At 36.8% G+C, this 25,032-nt stretch overlaps 1 protein-coding gene across 10 annotated transcripts in view; it reads right to left on the bottom strand.

Moving 5' to 3' along the window:
• The window catches only part of LOC147822299 (uncharacterized), a 390,614-nt gene that overhangs the window by 364,607 nt on the left and 975 nt on the right, over positions 1-25,032 (bottom strand). For 9 of the 10 annotated variants that reach the window (XR_015445826.1, XR_015445828.1, XR_015445827.1 and 6 more), the window contains exon 2: positions 11,853-23,864. Coding sequence is in view for 7 of the 10 variants with exons in the window: in XM_087197286.1 (XP_087053412.1) it covers positions 11,853-12,099 (247 nt within the window). In the remaining 3 variants the exon portion in view is untranslated. Of the gene's footprint in view, positions 23,865-25,032 lie in introns of all 10 variants that reach the window. The other variant, XM_087197285.1, reaches the window with a different exon arrangement.

The following is a 25,032-nucleotide window of genomic DNA, read 5'->3' on the forward strand; positions in this document are numbered from 1 at the left end:
AAGGGGTGGATGATCCATTTCCTAACCATGGAAGAAAAATTCAATAAGAATCATGCAGACATTACTGTCACCACTACTTTGATTTTTTAAACTTAGATGTAAGTATCTCTACTTTTCTCTCTTTTTTCCTCCTTTTTTCTCTGTTGATCTCTCACCTCCGGCATATTCCTTCTTGATGTTTATCAGGAAGACACAATGAAGCTATATTGGTTTTTAGAAGAAAGTCGCTGATGCCCCTTACCACTCTGATATCATTGCATTCTTATTCTAACTTTAAGAAATTTAATTGTTTTCTTAGTGCTGCTAAAAACCCCTTAGTAAAAAAAGTCACTAATTAGTCTTCTCCACTTCTTGTATTAAGTACTGTCAACATTTTCAACATTTTTCCTCTCTATAGTTGTCCTAAAAATTTGTAGCTGCATATATTTCTCATAAGAGAGAAAGAAAATTAGGTATTCATTTAACTAAAAAAAGTATTTAGTCATGGGAAAGTTATACTGCCATCTTGTGGTTAAAAGTTTGTGTACAGAAATAAATACTTATTCCTGCTAACAAACTAAATCCACAAAACAACTTATATTAACGTAAAAGAAAAAAATAATAAATCATGTTTTGAACTTATGTTTAAGGAAAATATATTATTCATACACTTCTCCATTTTCTTATGTTATAGACAAGAAGTAGCATTTTTGAGTAGCTGCCTCAGATAAGTAAATAAAAAATAACTAATTGACACCACAGCTCCTGCTCAGAGAAGTTTATAATTCGTTATTCCAATAATACACACTGTGGCCCCAAGAATTTTGAAAAAAGCAAATAATGGAATCTAGGAGTTTCAGGTCTAAAAGCAATTAATACGAAATTTATAAATAATTCATGTATGACTCAAGACTCTTCACTTTAAATTCTAAGGCAAAACCACCACAGAGAAAATATATATTGTGACATAAAAGTTTCTTCAATTTCTCTTAATCGCATACATCAACCTATTTTTCCATACAAAGCTGAGAATCATAACGAAATAAAAAATAATGATCTCCAAAGTAAATCCTCTATATTTTTCAAGTATAGAATCTTCTATGATCTATGTATTCAAGACGTTTGAAGGCACCTGCTCCAAATGCTTTGCAATACTGCGATCTAATTTGAAGGTACATATTCCTAGCTCTAACTCTGAGGTGCAAGGAACTTTTTCTTTCTTCTTCCTTTCTTTAAAGCAAATCACCAAAATTATAGGAAGACAGTGCCATCTATAGGTTCGTACAAGTATAGACTGATGGTCTGGCATTCTTAGTGCTCATTGTGACACACTAGTCCACAAATGTGTTGCCTTGGAAGGAAGTTCCAGCATAACCCAGTTCATTCTCAAATCTCTGAAGAGGATCCTGCAATTTACTCCAAAGTGTTTTAACCTATCTCTACTATCCTTCTACAAAACAGTAATAACAACAATGCCCACCTCAAGAAAAAGAGGCAAAAATCAATGTTTCCCACAATTACTTTGATTTGGTTACTTTATAAGAAATAGGATATTAGTCTCTCTCTCTCTCTCTCTCTCTCTCTCTCTCTCTCTCTCTCTCTCCCCCCCCCTCTTCCCTTTCCTTTCTCCCCCTAATTCTCCATCATTTTGTAAGATTCTTCTTTGGCCACAATTCCATTTTAGGTGTCATCCAATTCTGTTTAAAGGTATGTGGATTTCACTCTTCTTTCTCCATTGATAAGAAAGTTGTATCTTCTCCCTACAGAGACTAGTCCTAGTTTTTAAAGACATTAAATAAAATCTACTCTTGTATCTAACCTAAAAAGACCAGACTTATTCAAAGGAAAAGGCTCAAGACAAAGCTATTTCATGCAACTTAAAATTCTCTCCTTTTTCACAGACAAACCACTCCTGTCCTCTCTGGGTTGCTCACACACCACTGAAGTACTCCAGTATCTTACCTGGTTGTGTCAGGGTTCAGTTATCAAGACATGGGAGAGCGGGGTTGCTTGCTCCTAATCAACTGTACTGGCAGATGGGAGAAAAGAGGTGGCCGCACTGATGCTGAGAGAGCCACCTGCTGGGTACTATGGAAAATGTCATACTTGAGCTATGGCTGGGATTTAAATAATTAATATATGTTAATAATTATTTTTTAAAATAAATCAGAATAAAAGTAGCAGCAAACTCTGTAGATAGAACAAAGGAGCCTTTAAAAACAAAATAGGGCCTACTGCACCAAGAGCAGGCTCTGTTCATCCACTCAAGTTCCCAAAGAAGTCCTGGATATTTAATCCAACCAGAGAGAAAAGTTCTATGAATTCAATACTCTGGATGAGATGGTTCACCTGATTTCAGTCATTGCACACTAAGAGGTAAGATGGAATAGTAGCTGAGAGCTCAGGTTTTGGAAGCAAAGATAGCAGAGTTTGAGATCCTTGCTCCATCACTATCCTTAAACAAGTTAATCTCTGTCACTAGCCATCAACAAGTTGAGCTCTCCTTTCCCCATTTTCAAGAAATTTCAAATTAATGTAGAAGACTTAAGCAAAGTGCTTTGTACATGATAAGCATTCAATAAGTGTTTGCAGTCCAAAAGGTAAGATTTATCTTATCAGTTCTTATCTAGCTTATCAAACTTTTTTTCTTTTTTTTTGGTACCAGGATGGAACTCGGGACCTTCTGCTTTCAAGGCAACCGCTGGAACCACTGAGCTAAATCCTGGGCCCCTCTTATCATACTTATTGGCTGTGATAATGTCTACCCAACCTCAACAAACACCCAACAAAATTCATTTATAACTTCCTGAGATGATAAAAGAACAATAAAGACTAAATTAAAATAGGGATGAGTACAACTATGCATAAAGAGAAAATGGCATCTGAAGTTCTGATGTTAGTTTCAAAATATACCTCTGAGATCTACTTAAAAATTGTTAGAATCCAGTTGACTCTCAATGTCATGCTTTGAAAGTGTACATTAGAAATGTGAGGGTACAGGAAATACTGAAGTTGGAGATACAGATACAGTATAGATACAGATATAGTCACCTGCAAACAGATAACCCTGAACCCAGATGGTGGGTGAAAACAAAAGTGTGTGAAGCAGAGAACATGGAGGTCAACAGAATATACATATCTAGGAAAGGAAAAAGAGAAATCAACAAAGAAGTGATTCGACTTTTTAAAAAAGTACTAAAACCAACTGCAAGGACAATTTTAAAGAGAAAATCTGGTAAGAGGTATGAAACTCTTCAAATATTTGATAAAATTAGGAATGAAAAATATAGTATGTTTCAGCAAAAAAAAAAAAAAGGTAAAAACATATATGCCAATTACTGTAGGTTGAAGTCAGAGTGAGACCTTTCCAGAAAGATTGGCAATGAAAAGAAAGAGGAACACAGATCATAGTTTGAGAAATGAAATGCGAGTATGAGAAATACAATATAAGGAGAAAGGCAAAATTGAAGGCCTATTGGTAGTCAAACTGTGTCTCCAAAAAAGACTATGTCCAAGTTCTGGTACCTGCAAATCTGACCTTACTTGGAAACATGGTCTTTGCAGATATGATCAGGTTAAGATAAGTTCATAGAGGATTAGAGTGGGCCCTACTCCAGTGATTGATATCCTTATAAGAAAAGAGACATCTGAATATGACAGAGACAGGCAGATAACACCAGATGGCGATGGATGCCAACACTGGAGTGATTTATCTACAAGTCAAGAAATATCAAGGACGACTGGCAAGTCTCAAAAGCTAAGAAAGGCATGGTACACATTCTCCTTTGTACTTCCAGAAGGAGCCCACTTTCACAACACCTTGATTTTGGACTTCCAGCTTCCAGAACTGTGAAAGTATACATTTCTGTTATATAAGCTGCCCAGCTTGTGAGATCATTTTCTGGCAGCCCTAGCAAATTAATATAAAGTCTACTAATGACAATCAAAATATATACAGATCTAATAAAATTATTGCAGTATGTATAAAGTATGATCACATCAAAATGTGATCTACAATTTAAATATTCCAATTAAATGTAAAATAACTGTCAATTTAGATATAATAAAAATGAAAGAATGAAAACAAAGGAAAAGGAAATTGGTAAGAAAAATCAGCTTAAGCTAGTCCCAGTGGTGCACATCTGTAATCCCAGCTACTTGGGAGGCTGGAACAGGAGGATTCCAAGTTCAAGGCCAAGCTGGGTAACTGAGCAGAGGGGCGGGGGGGGGGGGACCTGGTTTGATCCCAAGTACCACCAGAAAAAAAATCAGCTTAAATCTAGTATAATTATGAAAATCATGTAGAAGTCCTTTAACCTAGTTTCTTTCATTCACTGTCACTTTAAAGATACCACGTATAAAATACTTGATGTCTGAAAATTATCCATCCATCTTTTTTTCATTTTGAGCCCCTGCAATGAAAAACAACACATACACACAAACATATCATGAGCCTCTCACTCAGGAGGTCGCAGAGATTTTAGACCTCAAAGTATTTTTTTCACATCATTTACTGAAGGGTTGCAATGAAGAATTGTTTAAAATATTGTTGCAAGTATCAATTGCCCAATGGTTAGAAGTGCTGAATACTTCTCTCTTTTCACAGTAGAATCCTAAGATATAATATTACATGGCTTGGATTCAGATATTTATTCATTAATGTAGTCACAAACATTTCTCAGCTCCTACTGAGCTATGTTCTGAAATACCCCATTCTAATCCTAGGGGAGGAGTGAGAAAGGGCTGCTTTAACAACATGTTCCTAATACCTTGGGAAAGAGGTTTTATGTTTTATGCCAATTGGATCCTGTACCCACATACTAAGTGCTTTTATAGGATCTTTCGGAGAAGGTGGGTAACATAAGAAATCTTTTGAAATGTGGCTCTGCAACTCATATTTGTTCTAAAATTTTATTTTCGAGGAATTGGTTTTCTTAAGGAGCAACACTAGACTAAATTTTAATTAAAACCCATCCCGTAAAGGTATTTCATAATTAATTTGAGCAATAGAGTTGCTTCCTCTTATGTGGTTGAAATAAGGGGGATTTTTTTTCTCCTTAATTACCCAGATAACGGGTTCCAGCTTTTCTTTGATGTGTCATAAAGGCTCACCTGTTTCACTACAACCTGCTATTTATTATCAAACAATTACAGTCTCCCAAATCCTGAATTCCAAAGGTGCCATTTACCCGAATCACATGTGTGTCCCCTTTGCACCCATTCTAAAAAAGAAATTTCCTTGATCAAAATTTAACCTTGATTACCCCCTAGTGCATCAGACTTTTACTACCTCCTACAAATTAAAATCCAGAGGACCTCTAGTATACATACTGACTGACTATTAAGGCATTTCTTTTAAGTATATTTTAACTACTATGTTAGAGTAGAAAAAGGTAGAAATCTTATAAAAATGAAGATTAAGAGTTTTTAAAAATAGAGATTTGAAATTATTTACACCTTTTTTTAAAACCTTATTGGTGGTGGTGGTAGTGTTGGTGTTGAAAGCCTTGTACTCTTTCCCCATCAAAAGAGTCAAAATTTGCATATGCTTTCAGATGTCTCAGAAGCCTATTCATGAATCCCAGTTTTTCCTTCCCCAGGAAGTTCTGTCTTCCCATTCTCATTTGATTCTTTGAAGGTGATTACACTGTAGGAAGTGCTTGAACTATGTTTAGCACAACTTTGGAAAAACTTGTTTCCAGAATACATTTTCTAAAACAATCTCAAAGAAAGCAATGAATGCCCAGAACATGAACAAAGTAGAACATAGTAATTGATAGAGGTGTGATGCGTGCCTACTTACAAGGTACAGGGACTCAGGTGGAGCTGGAAAAGAAGAAAGTGCAGCCTGGAAGTTTTGGAGAATTGTCGTAGTTCAAGACTGTGGTATGGCGCAAAGGATAAAAGATTACTTGGAGTCATTGTCCAATTCATACTCCAAGAGGCCTAGAGGGACTGCCATTAACTGAGACCCCTCAGCATGAGAAAGTCTGATAAAGAAAGTCCTGAACTGAAACCTCTGTAGCTTTTTGATTGAACCAGAAAGCACAGATAAAGGACAAAGGAAGGATGACATCTGTGTGGGAATTCATGCAGGGGACCTGGGGAGAACAAGGCAAGGACAAGAGGAAGTCAGTGTGGCCTGTTACATGACTGACTGTAGGGCCAAGTAAGCAATAAATTGGAGTATGGGGAGGATGAGGGCCAGATAATTCATTTCTTAAGGCAATGTGCTTTGATCCTACTTGGGCTTGTGGCCCTGTAGGCTCTCTTTTAATCTCTAACCATGCATTCCAGGAGGTTCAGGGCATGTGGTGCCAAAAATCCCTTACTGTGCATTTCCATGTCATACATACCTCCGGCCAACACCCCCACAGAGAATAAGTCAGGGTCCTGCCAGCACAGTGATCAAGTACATCATACATGGAGGGGAGCAAACTCTAGGAGGCATTCTGAGTGGGACCGGCTGACTTGGAGGAGTAAGATTCTGAGAGCGGGAAAAGAGCCCCAGAGCCGGCACTGTGGAAGTGATTCATGTGTACATGGCTTGGGGGGTGACTTCACCAGGAAGGTTGGCAAGGCCTGGTGAGAGCAGAGACTCCTGAGGGACCAAGGAGACTTTGTCTGACTCCTTAGGAGCTCTAACAGAGTTTGGGGTAAATCCTGAAAGGCTCCTGAATGACTTGGGAAATAGGAATGGTCTCATGGGCTTTGGGGACACACAGAAGGACCCAAACTGATCATTAGGGAGAACAGTAAGGTCTGAAAGGGATCCATGCTCCTGACTCCATGTAAGAGCTGACCACAGGCATGACAGGGGAGCTGCCAAGCCCTCCTCCTGAACAGATAAGGGAAGGCTGTGGCAGGAAGGTACTGAGGCCAAGTTTAGGGAAATTCTGTCAGTGTTGCTGTCAAGTTTGATGTTTATCCATTCAATATCTTTGAGAGGAACAGTAAACAAAACAAAACCACACACACACACACACACACACACACAAACCTCCTTTCCGGAAGTGGACACATTGCAGAGCATGGGCTAGATTTCAGTTACTACTTACTTGTTCCTGTGACCAGAGCCCTTTTTCAGTTCCTAATCTGCCAAACCACATGGAGAGGCCTTGCATGGAGTAAGCACTATAAAAACTAAATTTTCTTTTGATCAAAAGTTAATCTTGTGCTCATGCAGATAAGCATGATATTATTTAGTGGAAAGACCATAAGGATGGTATTTGTAGATAAAGACTGTCAACTAATAAGATCTACAAAGAGAATAAGAGACAATAGAGTTGATCTCACCAACTTCCAAATATGTCTAATAATGGGAATCACATTCTCCCAGTTTCTCTCCTAAGCTCAATCTCCTATAAAAATTGTTGCATGCTTGGGCAACCATGAATGTGTTAAGTATTTTCTCTATGCAACAGTTTCTTCATCTGTAAAATAGTGCCTACACGTGGAGCTATGGGAAGGATTAGAATGTCAATAGATGTAAAGCTTAAACTGGTTCTGGCATTTAATATTCATTTCAGTAGATATTAGATAGTTTCATTATTATTTGTATTACTCATGTATTAATGAGAAAGTTAAATGTGGATGGACCTGTAGAGCCGTCTGGGAAATATTTACCCAGAAAATCTTTTTCAAGTTGGGCCTTAGAAAATGTATAGAATTTCAATGGGCAGAGAAAATAATGGGAAGACATTCCAGACACTGGGAATAAAGGTGAAACGATAAGGCAATATTCCAGAATGATGGGCAGGGGGATCACAAGTTTGAACCCAGCTTGATCAAAATAAAAAAGGGCAGAGGATTTAGTTCAGTATGAAGGCCCTCATTTCAATCCCCAGAACTATGAAAAAAAAAAAAAAAAGGTAAGCAGACCTATTTAGCAGAAGCTAAACAGAATGTGTAGGAGGACAGAAGTTTAAATTGAGGGCACGTAATAAAGAGTACAGAATTCATTCTTACCTCTCTTATCAGCAATGAAAGTCAAAAGATTCTACTTGCAACTCCTTGTAATCTGGCTTAGGCCTTTCCCACTCTAGGAAATCTGTTTGCTCAAAAGTCTTCTAACACAGTGCTTCTAAAACTTTAAAGTACAAACCAGTGACCTGTGGTCTTCCTAAAATGAAGAGTCTGATAGAGTAGGTCTGAAGTGAGGCTGAGATCCTACATTTTTAACAAACTTCCAGGGGCTCCTTATGTCTCATCCATGGACCACACTTTGAGTACCAAGAATGACGTCTTCGAATCTCTGTCTTTATGTCATCTGCAGTGCTGGGCCTCGCTGATCAACCTAAAACTTTCACCATTGGATTCTATGACTCACCTGAATCTTATGCTATTACTTGAAACTAAAAACACAGACTAAATATTTACCAGATTTAATTTAATTTATTAATTTAATTTACTAAATATTTAACAGATTTCATTTACCAATGAAAGCACTGAACTTTAGGGAGATACACAAAGTAAAACAAATGGATTATAAAATTGTAGTAGGGATGTGCCTCCAAGATAGCAGGTGATAGTGTGGTACTCTAAAGGAAGACAAAGCAGCCTGGAAACTTGAGAAAATAAGTTGGTGGCCTGCCAGCTGAGCAATCAGGTATGTGATACAGATAAGAGAATGTGCTCTAGGAAGCATTCTGAGTGAGACTGGCAGACTCAAAGGGACATGAGTAAGATTCTGGGAGGCAGGAGAAGGGCCCTGGAGTTGACACTACGGAAGGGAATTCAGTGTGGACAGGACTTAGCGGTGACCTCATGAGGAAGCCTGAAAGGTGTTAGTGGCCAAAGGGAGAGTTTGGGGAGAATGACCACTTGAATGGGACTGAAAGGTTAAGAATATGGCCCATTCTATAAAAATCCAGTACATACTGATTTGTCATCCTTTTATTCCTCACATAAGACAAAGCCGTCACTGAAGCAAATCCATAAATAATACTACAGCTGCAAACACAAGGCTTGATTTTATATATATATTGTCCTACCACTTGTCAGGCATCGCTCTGTTTAGTCTTTTAAATGAAAATATTACAAACTGTCTTGCAATAAGAGATATTTATTGTAGAAGACACCTGTTGCCCCTCTCATGATATACTTAGTTTCTCTACTTCTCCCTGGCCTCCATCCACATGGAAACTGGCTACACTCCATTGGTGTGGAAGTGAGATCCCTGACAGTGCTGGATTATTCTGAGTTTATCCCTAGGATTCTGGATCAAAACTAAAGAAAACCAATCCGACTCTCACATTTTTCAAGGAAGCAAAGTCAAGAGCATGTATACTCAGAAGCTGTGTGGGCCCAGTTTCTGCCACATGGATTGAAGACTGTAAACAAGACTTCTCAGGACACTGGGAGAGCAGAGGGAATTAGCTCTACCTGTTAGGTTTGCACCTGACAACTTGTACTCTGCATATAAGCCAAGTTAAGCAAGGTTCAACCACGGTCTGGCCTGAGTCTTGGTAGACTCCTGTGATTTCTCCCAGTCAAAGGAGAGATAAGCCACCTGATGAGCCAGCTGAGAGGTAGCACCCCCCACCCCCATCTAGTGGAAGACTGCCACAAAACTGTTTTTCATCCATTTCCTCAATTTCAGTTAAACACAAGACTTTTCACCTCACTCCCACTGACATTACAGCTGCGGGCTTCAACATAAGTCTATAAAACTTCTGGGCTGTTGGACCTACCACTCATCATCTATCATTTAGCCTCTTCAATTCAGTATTGTCTAGGGTACTAGGAACACAGGGAACTGAAACTATGATGATTTGTTTTTGCTGTCTAAGTAATAATTGTTTGAATCCCTGTGGGCATGTTTACTCTGCTCCAGGCCAATCTCTGTAAGTGTGGCAATCCATCCTAACAGCAGTAGCCACCGCCCTGCTACTTCAGAGATGTCCAGCCTTTGAGGAAGACAAGAAGTAAGAGATGGAGAGAATTCAGTTCCTGAGTTCCTCCTCCATGCTCCAGCCCCTGATCCCAGCTTGTCACAGGGATGCATGCCAGACCTTGAATTCTATATGACATCCTGGTATCACTCCCCAGTTTATTTTTTTTATTAAAAGAACATTCCCTTTGGATACTTTTGACCTTTACAACCTAAAGATCACCTGATACACACTCAAAGGTGATACTAACCAGAACTCCAGTGACAGAAATTCAAATGCATTCCTCTTTTTATTAAAATTCTACCTCTTTTATGTATTGATTTCTTCCTGGTCCTTGATCTTGTATATGTAATAGGAACAATCTGCATTTATTACCGTTGCAATAACTATAAAGGTTTGTAAAATGCTTTTAACCAAGAAAATGTGAATTTTTCATTATGATGAAAGTATCAATAATAATTATCCTTTGTACTCCATTAGTACAAACCACAGACATCAACTATGCTACTATTTTAAATTTATTTAAATATCCTAATTTTCTATCTATATTACTTAAATTTTAAGACTATACGGTGAAATTATATATTATATCTATGCTAAATACTTATCCAACAAAACAGTGTAAGCTACAGTTTGATCCACTTTTAAAATCCTTTGAGTTCAGTTGTGCCTGATAAATATTATGATTATCTAAACCAGTGTACAGATGCTTACGTGTCATAACTTAGGATGTTAACCAAGTAGCTTCATTTTGACTCTGGACCAGCTGAGTTTTCTCTAATCAAGGTCACAGACTGGGAATCAAGACAGATATAGCCAGTCAAGCCCTGAACACTGTGGAATTCTACCAAAATGTGTGAATAAATTGGTGCAACTTCATCACCACTACTGGGAAACGACTTAAAAAGTAGGCAGTGTGTTTCCTGACATCATATTAGTGGATGGACAATGAACAATTACCTGTAAGACTGTCAACTATCATACTGATGAAATAGCATCTTTAGGAAAGTGTCCAGATTGTAAGCGATATATCAGGCTGAGTGTCAGACCCCTCAGATGAGAGTAGTTCATTACATAATAATTACTTATAATTTGTAATAATACCTTATAAAATTTCAAATCTGCTTGAAAATAAATTTTACTAGTCAAGACTAAGCATTAGACGTCTTCTAATCATTGTCTTAATAAGATTTATTAATGCTTCCATAACATAATTTATTAAAATAATTCACTTATAAAAATGGTGGTGATAAGCTAATTATGGTAGCTATTTAAATTATATAGCAATGCATCACAGTACGTGGGATTAAATTTTCAACCAAATTAGAGCTTATATTTTAAAATATCTTTGAAATTAGTCCACATAACATAATTTCATAGTAACTTTCTCCAGCTACATTTAAGTGATTATTTCCAAAATTGGCTTCTAGGGGTTTTTTCCCACAGCATAACTCTCCATAAATTAATGTGAGCCCACTCTATCAAAGGTGTTTATATGTGTTAACATATGCATTTAATTTTAATACACCTATTTATAGTGTGAATATATCCCCTAGCAAGCACAGTAAGTGGAGTCCTGGCGTAATACTTCTCTGAGAGGATTTTTGTTAACTTTCGCGTTAACTTGGAAGAAAGTGTCTACAACTGGAAGCAACCCTGAAGAAAGACAGAACAGAGGTCATTTTCAAGTAAAAGAGCCAGCAAACCAAAAAGGCTTCCTGAAAGTTGCAGAACTGGGTCCTCCCCTAGGAACACAGAAGGCCAGGAACCCGAGAGCGGCCGGAGCGGGAGCCGCGGCGACTTTATCCAGGGCACCGGGGCACCGGCACCCACCACCCGCTCCCGGCCTCCTTTGCTCTCGCGTCCCTGACTGTGGAGGAGGGCAGAAGCGCGGCCGGGAGGCTCGTTTGAGAAACTTAATGCTTTCGAGGATCGAGATGGGGAAATCGATTCGCCTCCGGCGGAACGGGGCGGCCTTACCAGCTGAACCACCGGCCAAGATCTGCCTTGAAGCCTCGCGCACTAAGCCGACGTCGGGGTTGGCGGACATCTTCGCAGCGGGAGGACAGGGGAGCGAGCTGAGCGCTTGAACCCCGGCCTGCGCAGCCTCTCCTGGTGGGGAGAAGCGGGGCTGGGTTGGTGCTCGGGCGGCTTGGTTCCCTGAGGGGCGGCGGGACAGGCACAGGCTCGCTGCGAGAGCGCCAGCAGACGGAACCTGCTCGCGCATTCGCGCCCCGGCTGGGCCCCCCTGATTGCCACAAAAGTCCTGGCGAGAAGCCTCGCGGATGGTTAGGTTGGCCGGCCCCAGAGGTTCTGTCTTGGTCTCCTAGATTGGCGCCCACTCGCTGCCCTATCAAGAGCCTCCTTGCAGAGTTCGTCTGGCTGGACGCCTTGCCTTTGATAACTCAAGTGAAGCGAACCCTTCCCTCCCGGGAGCTCCAAGGCTAGGACTGGAGGCAACCCTTGCCCTCCTGGCAGGCCAGAACACTGGGACTGATGAAGGGACAAATGAATACATTCCACAGGTTAGTTATCCTGGGATTGTAGGTTGTAGCCGAGCTAGTGTGGTAATTTACCAAGAAAATGGTTTTAAGGACATTTATCTCATACCTCATGAACTTGAGTTTTATTTATTAAAATACCCCACCCCCAGGAACTTATTACAAGTAAGTCTCTACTCGGGTCTAAGGTTCTAAAAGTGTAATACCCAGCCTCATTTATGAATCTGTTAGTAAAATTCATGGGCCCCACCCTCACCTGTTGAATCAGAATTACTGGGGTTAGGGTCCAGAATCCTGTGTTTTAACCAGTTCTCTGTTGAATGTTATGAGCTGAGCGTTGAGTTGACCTAAATAATCAAGAAATATTAAGAAACTTGTATATTCTCTATGAAACAATGATTTATACTAGCCCCTTAGGATAATTAGCAAAACAAAAATAATAATTTATACCAGAGTTTCAACCACAAGTTGCAATTTGCTATGTAGGAGAGACAAAAATATCTGCCACACAAGATAGGGAAATTTTAAAAAAATACCCACCACACCCCTAACAGGCAGGAGATGATAAGAATAAAACAGAGAATTGGGAGGCTGTGGAACCCTTACTGCCATTATTTCTAAAACATAGTATTTAATACTAAATATATTTTTTGTCATTAAAACTCCCATTTTTGAAGATCAAAAACTGTTGGATATGAGCAATTTAATATAGTTAATATGTATTGATTTTCCGTCAAATGTACAAAATAAAATCATTTGGCCAAGCTATTAAAATTAATTGCTTATTTCTTTGAGCTGTTAAAAGTTGGAGATAGTGATGATACCTGACTAGCAAAATTTATGGTGTCTGAGGATTAGAGAGATTTGCTATGTATTAGAACAGTCATGTGAAAGTGTTTCATATTTGATTAAAATTTGTTTGAAAATGTTTAATAGTTATCAGAAATTTTTGCTAATTATAAAAGCTTTGACCAATATCTTTCAGTCTATTAATTAAATATAAGGCCATAATTTATTAATTCACCAAATATTGAAAAACCATTACATAGTAGACAGAAAAACAAAATTTTAGAGCTCATAGAAAAGATTTCTCTCATTTTCCAGTGCAGAAACTGACTTTCAAAAAGACAGTAGGCGTGATAGTGGATCACCAGGAATTCCAGGATCCCTTTTGGTAATGGTGAAATTATAGAATTAAATGTTATCCACAGGCCAAGGAAAATTCATTCCGTCACTCAGAAACCTAAAATAATTAAATGCCCCCCAGATTCCTATTTCTATATGTAATGTTTTAAAAATTGGTCATAACTCTTTAATTCCTAATACTCAACCATAATTATACATTCATTCATTGAGAGCTTATTGTTAGCACTTTAAGTTGAGAATATTAACAGTAAAGACACCTCCCTCATTAGTCATAATCTAATGGTGGAGATCCTACCACCTTGCAGTGTTAGTAAATCTTTGCCTTCCCTTCATTATTTCAGGAAATACGGTACTTTCAGGTTAAGATTTAAAGGTTCCTTATTTACACTTCCATGAGTACTTTAACCTCTGGAAATTTTATCCTGAGTAGATGAATGTAAGTTTGCGCTCTTAGTGATCAAAAAAAAAATTGCTCCACTTGGACTAGAACAAATGTCTTGGAGTACAAAAAGCAAGGCCTAACATCACTTGAAATCCAGTCCCACACCTCTAGAATAGTTGAGTTGAGATAGGACTCAGGCATAATAATAACATTCTGGAGGTTGAGTGTCTGTATGTGTCAATACAATCAAGTACCTACTGTGCTAAGAACTCCAATTTTGGGATTTATCTTTTATCTGTATTTAAATTTACCCATGGCTCATACTAGAGTGCTATAAAGTTTAGCAATGGGAAACAATGGTAAAATTTTCTTGACTTATATCAGATTCCTGAGATTCAACTCATCACATTGTTCTATTATTTTTAAATAATGTTCCAGTGCCCTAAGAGAGCAAAACTTCTAAAGTATCAAGCTTATATTTTTAAAATTATTAACTTATTTAGCTGATTTTGGTTAAAGTTAATATAACTAAACTAATGACATTTGTTTGCAAAATAGCTAAAAACTGAAACTTCAGGAACCTTAAAATGCCTACTGAACTTAAATATCTGACAATTTCTTCAATGTGTTTTTAGAATAAATGTTCTGTATTGGGCATTGGATTGGCTACTGCACAGGTCAGAAATGGATACCATCAAAAATCCAGAAGATAGTAACTACTGTGAAAAATTGCACTGCAAAAAATTTAAAAATCTTAAAGAAATGGGCCAATTTCTAGATTCATATGAATTTCCAAAACTGAACCAAGAAGACATAAAAACTCTTAACAATCTAATAACAAGCAATGAAATTGAAGCAGTAATAATAAAAAATAAACTATCAATTAAGAAAAGGCCAGGACCTGATAGATTCATTGCTGAGTTCAAGACCTTTAAAGGGGTGGTACCACCAATATTCCTCAACCACTTCAATGAAAGTGAAAGTAAAGGAATTTTTCCAAAGTCATTTCTGTAAGTCAGCATCACTCTGATTCAAAAACCAGGCAGAAAACTACAGACCAATCTCTTTAATGAACATAAGATGCAAAAATTCTTATTAAGATACTGGCAAGTAGAACACAACAAATCATCAAAAGGATCATACACCATGACCAATAGGTTTTATCCTACGGTTGTAAGGATGGTTCAACATACGCAGATCAGTAACTGTAATATACCACATAACCAGAAGTAGGGACAAAAACCATGTGATCATATCAATAGATGTACAAAAGGCTTTTGACAATCCAACACTGATTCATGATTTTAAAAAAAAACAGGAAAAATACGTACAGAAGGACCTTATCACTATCTGGTAAAATCCATTTGTGAAAAACCAGTAGCCAATATCATAATAATAGAGGAAAACTGAAAAATTTCCTGTACAATCTGGAACAAGACAAGAATGCCATTATCACCACTCCTGTTCAACACACTGCTCAAAACATTAACCAGAGCAATCAAACAAAAACAAAAAGGGATATGTATAAGAACGGAATAAGTCAGTTATTATTTGCAGATGGCATGGCCTTCTACATAAAAGACTCAAATAATTCCACCAAAAGATTCCTAGAATTAACAACCAAATTCAGCAATGTAGGAGGCTACAAAATGAAAACACAAAAATCAATAACTTTCCTGTACAGCAATAATAAATTCGCTGAGAAAGAAATTAGAAAAACAACACTATTCACAATAACATCAAGAAAAATTAAATGCTTAATAAATTAAACTAACCAAGGAAGTCAAAGACCTCTACAATGAAAACTACAGTTCTCTGAAAAGGAAGATTGAAGAGGACCTCAGAAAATAAAAATATATCCCCTGTTCCTGGATAGGCAGAACCAGTATTATCAAAATTGCCATATTCCAAAATTGATACATAATTTTAGTGCAATTCCAATCAAATGCCAACAGCATTCCTCAGAGAACTAAGAGAAAGCAATCCTAAAATTCATCTGGAACCAGAAGAGACTCACTACCATTACCAATACTGGGCAGGAAGAGCAAGGCAGAAGCATCACAATACCTGACTTTCACTTATACTACAAGGGTACATTGATAATTATTGCATGGTATGGGACAAAAAGAGACCTGTGGGTCAAAAAAACAGAATAAAGGATGCAGAAAAAAAACACATTCAGGTATTTAATCTTTGACAAAGGGTCCAAAAACATACGCTGGAGGAAAGATAGTCTTTTTAGCAAATGTTGCTGGGAAAACTGGCTATCCATATGCAAAAAATTGAAGCTAGACCCCTATCTGTCACTATGTACTAAACCAAAATTAAAAAGAACCAAGGATCTAATTATTAAAACAAAAAAACCAATCTGCTAAAATATAAAATAGGTAAAACTCTTGAAATCATAGGTGTAGGCAAGTACTTTGTGAACAAAAATGTAATTGCACAAGAAATAACAGAGTCAACACATATGAATATAACAAATTTAAAATATTTTGCACAAGAAAGGAAACAACAGAATAAACAGATCATCTACAGAATGGAGAAAAATTTTGCTAGCTACAACTTGGACAGAGAACTAATATTTAGAATATATAAAGAGCTAAAAAAAAATTAGACTCCACAAAATAAAAGACCCAATCCAAAAAACTGAAATAATGAATAGAAACTTCTCAGAAGAATAAATACAATTGACCAATAAATACATAGTACATATTCTACTTTGCTTACATTAGAGAAATGCAAATTAAAACCACACTGAGCTTTCATCTGACTCCAGGAAGAATGGCAATCATGAAGAAATCAAACTATTACAAATGCTGGTGTAGCTACAGTGAAAAAGATACCCTCTTATATTGCTTGTGGGAATGTAAACTAGTAAAACCATTATGTAAATCATTCTAGATATTTCTCAAAAAACTAAACATAATTTCCATTCAATCCAGCTGCTCCCCTTCTAGTTATCTTTCCAGAAGAGTTAGAGACATATTACAATGATACATGTATATCAATATTTATAGCAGCACAATTTATAATAGCTAAATTTTGGAAGCAGCCTATATGTCCATTAACAGATGAGTGGATAAAGAAAATGTGTTACCTATACAAGGGAATACTACTCAGCAATAAAGATGGATAAATTTGAGATATTTGTAAGAAAACAGAAGTACCTTGAAAACATGTTAAGTAAAATCAATCAGACACACAATCTTAAATACCATATAGTTTCTCTCTTATGAGAAATCCAAAGTACAAATAAATTAGAGAGCAAATTAAAAGACTGATAAAAGTAAACAAGTAGATAGATCTTTTGCAAATATGAAGGGAACCAAGAAGCTAAAGGGGCGGGGGGCAGAGAAAGGAACAGAAAAATATTTAAGATGTGTCATGTACATGTACCAATTACCCATAATGAGTGTCCATTATGTATCGCAAACATCTACTAATTTTTAGAAATAGACAAATGGTAAATACTATCCCTAGGTAATTTTAGTTGGGAACAAGGACTCCATTGGCTTTGTTTTCCAGGCCATATGTCTTATGTTCTGGGAGAAAATTTGTCTACATTTTTCTTATGTCCTGAGACTTTGTGGGAGACTGATATTAAGGGTAGCAGAGTAGTTATTCTGGCAGAGGACATTTAAAGCAGCACAACATTGAGCCTGTGGTTCAGCTACTTTGGGGGTTTCAGTCATCTTTATAAGAAAAATCAAGCAGAGGGCCGGGGATTTAGCTCAGTGGTGCCGCCACCGTCTGCCTCACAAGTGCAAGCTCCTGAGTTTGATCCCTGGTACCAAAAAAAAAAAGCAAAAGTCAAGCATAAATATGTACAAAGTTATGAGTTTGGCCAGAAAGAAAGCTCTAGTAAAATCTACAAAGATGGAGCAGAGGAGTGTTTGGTTGCTAAAAGGATTAAAATTAAAATAATAACAACAAATTACTTTACAATAAGGCAATAGAAAAAATAGCTTAAGGGCACATGAGGAACCAGCTAAGCTCTACTCTTCCCAGGCTGATAATTGCAAAAGTTACTTTAAATTGAGAAGTGAACCCCAGGGCATAGTGCTCTTGAAGGGCCACCTCAGAAATTTGTTCCCTGGATTTTGTTCTTATTGCTCAACCGTCCAGCTGGTTTAACTGTCTTGCATAATCTTTGACCTTATTAAGTGACAACTACTCAATGACTATTAAGAAACTGAGAAACTATAAAAGTATTAAGAGCAATAAAAACAGCAGTCGTTTGATAGAGTGGACATCTTATTAGTCTAAGAGAGATCATTTCTATTTAAGAAGTTGGGCAAATACGACGCTAGAATACAGACCACTGTCAGGTTGAAAAAGCTTAATAAGAAATTTAGACTACTTCCTAGGCCAATGATGGTGAATCTTTTAGAGATGAGTGTCCAAGCTGCAACCCAAAACCCACTTATTTATCATAAAATGCCAACACTGCAATTAAATTTGAATATTGAGGTTTTAGTTTAGAAAAAACAACCCATGCTTTAACATCTTTTGTCTAAAAAAAAATAGCATACATGCCATAGGTTTGCCTCCACTGTTTTAGGATACATAGTGAATGGTAACTAGCAAGGGATTTTAATCAGGGGCTTAGCCTAAGCAGGATGAGATTTGTACACTGTAATTTATACTACTTCAATATTTTAAATCATATTTAAAATATGAAAATGGGCATATATTTCTAAGTACAGCATCAATAAAGACAAAATCAGAAGAAGCAGAGGCTTATCAAATATCAACAATAAGAAATATCTTTAAAATATTTTCAGGGAAAGATTTAAGAAGGTTTAGGCCTATCAAGAGAGACATGACAGGAAGAATCCAGAACTAAGGGTAATGCAGTGACTCAAACTGGGTATTAGTTCTGACTCTGCCATTACTAGCCTTTATTTAAAAAGTCAGACTCCTCAAGCCTTCAATTCTTCTGTTGCATACATATTTTCAAATTCTTATCTTGCTTGACCACTCAGTAGGATTCTATAGTTGACTATTCTTTCTTTGATATCTAGTATTTCCCATTTAAAATTTTTCTTCCTACCTTTTAACTGCTCTTTCCTTTGACTACTTTAAAGGGTCATCCTTCTCTTCCTGACCGTTAAGTGTTGGGAGTTCTAGTCCTATACTGTCTTTAGCTATTACTCAATAGAAATTCCTTTTGTCATTCACTTCCAAGGCTTTAATTATCTTGCATATACTGATTATTCTCACTTCCAATGTAGTTCTCTTTGCAGAACACCATAATATACTTATGTCTATTTCACATTTGGTATCACATTCAGTATGAAATGAGAATTCAGTACTGAAATGAGTACTAAAATGAGTATCATTTGAAATGAGTACTGAAATGAGTATTTCAGTACTGAAATGAGAATCTGTCTTTGAAGATTCTGTCTTTGAATCTCACTTCCCTGTCTACTTTCAGTATTGCTTTCTTATATTTATCTTGTTCTATATATGTGCCAGTTCTCCCAAAGTTAGAATTTTCTTCTTTCTCCCCAATTTTCCTGCTAGGGCCTCTAATATTTTTGATTTATTATCAGCAAACTCTTACATTTTTTATATTTTCTCAAGTGCTTCCTTTACTTTCTTGCCCTAATTAAAATGTGTTTCCCTCAATGATATTCATTTCACTATAACCCTTTTAAGTGAAGACTTTGTCTTCCACAGGCTTACACTCCACTGTCATTTCAAAACCATTTTTAATAAATATTTTTAAAGGACAAAAATTACATATACTTATCTATATGTTTTTTGAAATATTATTAGAGACAGCTAAGTTAGGTACAAATATTATAGGCAGTCATACAGGGCTAGGCCCTCAAGGGAATCAGTGCAGAGGATAAAAACACATTACAACTATGGTTACAGGTCCACTCATTCAAGGCCCAGGCTCAAGATAAAGATGGAATGACTAGGCCTACATACTTCCCCATAAACCATATGCTATAATCAGTATTACCTGTTCCAATAAAGTCTAGATAGGAATCAGTCACCTGGGTGGGTGACCAGAACCTCCTGACTCATCTCCTAAAAAGGTCCTTGTTCTTTCCATGTACACTGGCTATGAGACCTGCTTCCCCATTGGGTCAAAATGTGGCTACACTTGTAATCTTATTGGTTGATCATAATTTTGTCACACATTGTACCCTCCTTGTGATTTTGTACCCACCTTGTGCTTTTGTTCTATAAAACTTCCTTAGTAAAATCGAGTCTGCAGCACTCTATTTTCCGGGTCCCTTTCTGTTTCTCTCAGGCACTGTCTCTCTCAGGTGCTGCCTCTCTCTCTCTCAATAAATTTTTCCTACTCTTAACTTCTGATGTTCCTTAGAATTCATTCTTTGATTTTGGGGAACACAAACTCAGTGTATCTGGCACCTAGCAGGTTGTGAGTTGTATTATTTTCTACATATCATTTAGAAGTCCTATATCAATATGCCTACATAGTGGAGTGGTTAAATTGAGCTAATTAACACATTTCTTTTTTGCAGTGAGAACACTTAAAATCTACTCTTAGCAATGTTCAAGAATAACTATTTGCCATGTTATTGACCATTAACCAGTCATATTAACCATTAACCAAGGCTGAAAACATTTTTATTAACCATGTTATACAACAGATCTCTTAAATTTATTCCTCTTGCTAAACTGTAATCCTTTGCCTAGAATATCCCTAACTTCCCCAGTTGCTATTTATACTTAAAAAAAATCTTTTAAGTTTGTAACTTCAGACTACAACATTACTGTAACCCCATCTATTTACCTGAAATAAATTATATTGGATAATCATTAGGAATCCATCGCTGCAATATGAGGAAGTGTAAATAACTTCAGATTTTACCATATTTGTTAAGTTAACAAGTTAGCATGCCACAGTATCATAGATGTTTGCAGAAGACATGGGTTCTTTCTGGGTCAGAGATTAAAGGTTTTTATAACTCATGCCACAGCAGGCATCATAAGCTTGAGATTTTCATTGCTTCTACATGTTCCTTCCAAGTTCCATGGGCACAGTACAAATGGAGGCCCAAGTAGATGCTGCACACACAGTGGATTTGTATCAGAGCTAAGAAGACTCAAATGTATAGGGGATCTATTAGCAAATCTGTCCCATCTTTGCCTCAGGGGAAGATATTATCTTTATTTTACCAGTCAAGAAACAGATTTGCCCTCTATACTAGGAAAACACATTAGCTTTCTTTTCCAAGGCTGTTTGTTGTACAGATATCCTTGAAAAGAAAGTCTGAACAAATCATGTCATAAGATAATAGAGATGTAAGGCACCGATAAACTTGTCTCCTAAAATATGGTCCCTCGTCTCCAATGATCTTTTCTTTACTTATTTTATAACTTCCATTTTATACATGAAACTTGTCATTGCTGCAGAATTGAAGAGACAGGATAGACCACTGGGAAGCAGAAGGGTTTTATTCTAGGTTTTAGGTATACACCCTCTTGGCGGACTTATGTCCAAAGGCCAAGCCAAGAACAAAGGAGAAGTTTTTTATATATATGTTGAGGGGATTGGTGCCAAATGGAACAAAGACACTGACAGTTTTATAGCTGAGCCTTGAAAAACAGATATCAGGAATTTTAGGATGTCATAAGACCCTGTTAACAGGAACGTGGTTGTCAACCTTGTCAGTACCAGGGCAAAGGTCAGCCTTAAGTACAGGAGATTCCTGAGGAACCAGTACATCACAGAACTCTGTTAGCAAGAATCTTGCTGTTTACCTTTTCTGAAGCAGAGCAGAGGTCAGCAACTGCAGGGAAGAAGAATCTAGGGGGACACTGCACAAAGCTGGGAAAGACTGCTTAAGGTTAAGGACAAACTAATTTTCTTTTAAGTTCTGGTTTATCATCAGCAGAGCAGCAGCATCTCTAAAATATTGATTTTATTTATTCAAATTTTGAACAGCACCCCTTATCCTTCAAAAATATTTTAGATTCTTCCTGCAACAAACAATTCTCCAGTCTTCTAATATTTGAAATCCATTCTTTGTTAGTACTTATCTATCTTACTTTCTTCCTTACATGGCAATAGAATCTAAGGTCCATCATTATAACTAATCTCTTAAAAAACTCCTTATATTCTATTCTTACCTCCTTCCATTGCTTTCCTGGAAACTTCACAATTTGGTTAAAACTCAGTTATCCCCTTCTTGTACCTACAGTAGACCTAACTACTGCTAGAGAAAATATCTGATATAATTTCTAAAAATTTCAAATTGCTACCTGGAAATATATAAATTTGCCTCATGAATTCACTTACCACTGTCTGAGATCACTATTTCATAACTTCACATGGAATAACAACCTGAATAACAACATACACACACACACAGAACCTCTAAAGATAATGAGTTTATTTGGAAGTAAGCAGAAGGATTATAATCTTGGATATACATGCCCTGGTATACCAATATATTAAAAAAGACTGAAGTAAAGGGAAACTTATAAAGGCAAAAGAAAGAAGTACATGTAATTTTTTGGGAAACAAATGGCCCAAGAGTGAAGACAGTGTATTAGGCAAGTGTTCTTGTAGATCTGACTAGGTGTTCCTATAACTCATGTAGCAAGGTGAAATTTGGAAAGTCCTTGGAAAAAGTTATAGGCACATGGGCATAAGGGAGTCCCATATAAGACACATGGGAGTCTTTGTAGTTTTTATCATAGGCATGTGTGTAGGAGGGCTCTTCTTCACAACTTGCTGGTTTTATTTCTCCATTTGTTTATTGTTTGACACAAGGAACTCCATTTTGATTCTAACAACTACAGAGGAGTGGCAAGAATGTTTTGAAACTAGATAGAAATGGTAGTTACAAACATTGTGAATGTACTAAATACCACTGAAATGTTCACTTTAAAATGGTTAATTTTATGTTATGCAAGTTTTGCTTCAGTGAACAATGAAAAATATCTATCCTGTCCCACAAGTTTGATTATCCCTTTCCGCGATGTCTTAATTATAACTGGTGATGTGAAATCCCATATCATCAGTTTCAACTTCTGACTGGATGAGGCTCATGAACACATAGATATGCTCTAATATCTTACATTTTAAATGACAAAAACAATAAAACATAGAACCCCCTCTTGATTACTTCTTATCCTCATCTGGAGAAGTTTTAAAAAATACCAAATGAATTAGAAGCTAGAGACAGAGCACTGGTTTGAGACGCTGGCTTACTGTGGCCACCTTATTGCTACCTGTTAGAAATGCTTTTAACTCCAAATAACAGAAAATCTAATTATATAATGCTAAAAATAAGGTTTTAATTTTTGTCTTTAATCTCATGTACAAGAAGTTAGGGGTTGGTAGTTCAAGGTTTGATGCTACAGCTAACTCTACCAATATTAGTAAGAACAAATCTTTTCCTTTATCATCAACATGGCATCCTCAGTATATTGGCTCTTTACCCTCCATCTTGATAACTGTTGGTTAAGATGTCTGTCAGTGTCAAGGTTTCACTCTAACATCCCAAACTGAAAGGGTACAGGCAAAAGCTTTCTCTTCATAAGGCTATTGTGGAAAGGTTGACATCCACTATAATACATCTCATTAGCCAGGACTGACTAATCTTTCTTTATGTAGCTTATTCAGGATATAGCATACGCTGTGAATTTTACCTTAAAAATGTATCTTGATTTGATCATTTCTACCTCTATTGCCACTATGCTAGTTTCAGCCATATTATGTTTTGCCTGAACTACTGAAGAAGCTATTTGAGTATTCTCTTGGCTTTTTTACTCTCTACTTATTATTCAGCATAATATTCTGAAAACAAAGTAGATCATGACTATGCCCTGTTGAAGAATCCTCCAATAGTTTCCAGCTGCATTTAGAACAAGTCAGGTCGGCGGGGGGGGGGGGGGGGGAGCGGGATTCAGCTCAGTGGTTTTGCTGCCTGTTGCACAAGTGCAAGGACCCGAGTTCAATCCCCGGTACTAAAAAAAAAAAAAAAAAAAAAAAAATCAAACTTATGGCCTTTTTTCAGAGATCTATAAAATTGGCACCTTTTATGTACTATTCTTGTACTCTTTTGCCCCTCATCTATTCTGATCCAAACACAATGGAAATTCGAACTTATTTTTTCTGAATACACCAAGGTAGATCAACCTCATGGATTTTTTGCATCAGATGAAATGAGAAACCACTATACATAGGAGAGGGTCTAAAACCTAAACCATTGGCAACAAATACTGGTGAGGCTGTGGAGCAATGAGAAATCTTGTTAATGGGTTATGAGAATGCAAAATGGTAGAGGCACTTTAGGAGAGGGTGAGACAAAACTAAACACACTCTTACCATATCAAGTGATTTGCACTCAGAGCCCCTATAGTATCAGCTTTACATTGTTTACCCCAAAAGAAATTCCATTTTCTTTATAACTTCACTCCTATCTTTCACCTTGTTAACTCCTATACCTATTTAAAAGATTCAGAGTTATCTCCTCCATATCTTTCTGATTCTGTTTTCCTCACACCCTAAACTTCCCTCCCTCAAGGCTATTTACCAGGCAACAGTTAGTAGAATCCAGAATGAAGAAATGTGTACATGTGAGGATTGAGGTGGTGAAAGTGGTGGAGGGGAGTAGGGAAAAATTTAACTATTAGAGTATGAAAAATTAGTGAAAGAGTAATAATGAATTAAATAAGTTGGAAAAAGGATTAGTGATAATTAGGGCTAGTGTTCAAACTCATAAAAAAAGAAAGAAGGAATAAAACAGGTTACTCAGAGAAAAAATGCAGTTCTTTACCTTGGAGACATTAAGAACTTCAACAATGGGCTTTAAAAATGAGGCCAAATGACAACTTACCCAATTAAAATATTAGTCATTTTTTTCTAAATTTCCCCTCCTAATTATTGGTTTCAATTTCCTCAATATTGTAGTCACTATCCCCTCTTATTTATTTCCTACTAAAGAAATTAACTTCCCCTCCTTTCTTTTACACATAACTTAATTTGGTTGTAAACCTTTACACAAGCTATTCTCCCTGATTGTAGTGCCCTTTCTGATTGGATTGTCTATTCTGGCAAACTACACAACTCATCTTTTTTGTCTTATCTATTTTTATTATACTTTGTGTCATAAATAGCTGATTAAAGACTGGT

The sequence above is a fragment of the Heterocephalus glaber genome, unplaced genomic scaffold (genome assembly GCF_053883595.1).
Source record: "Heterocephalus glaber isolate CG9 unplaced genomic scaffold, H.glaber_assembly_v1.0 deba00001663, whole genome shotgun sequence".
Classification (NCBI taxonomy): Eukaryota; Metazoa; Chordata; class Mammalia; order Rodentia; family Bathyergidae; genus Heterocephalus; species Heterocephalus glaber.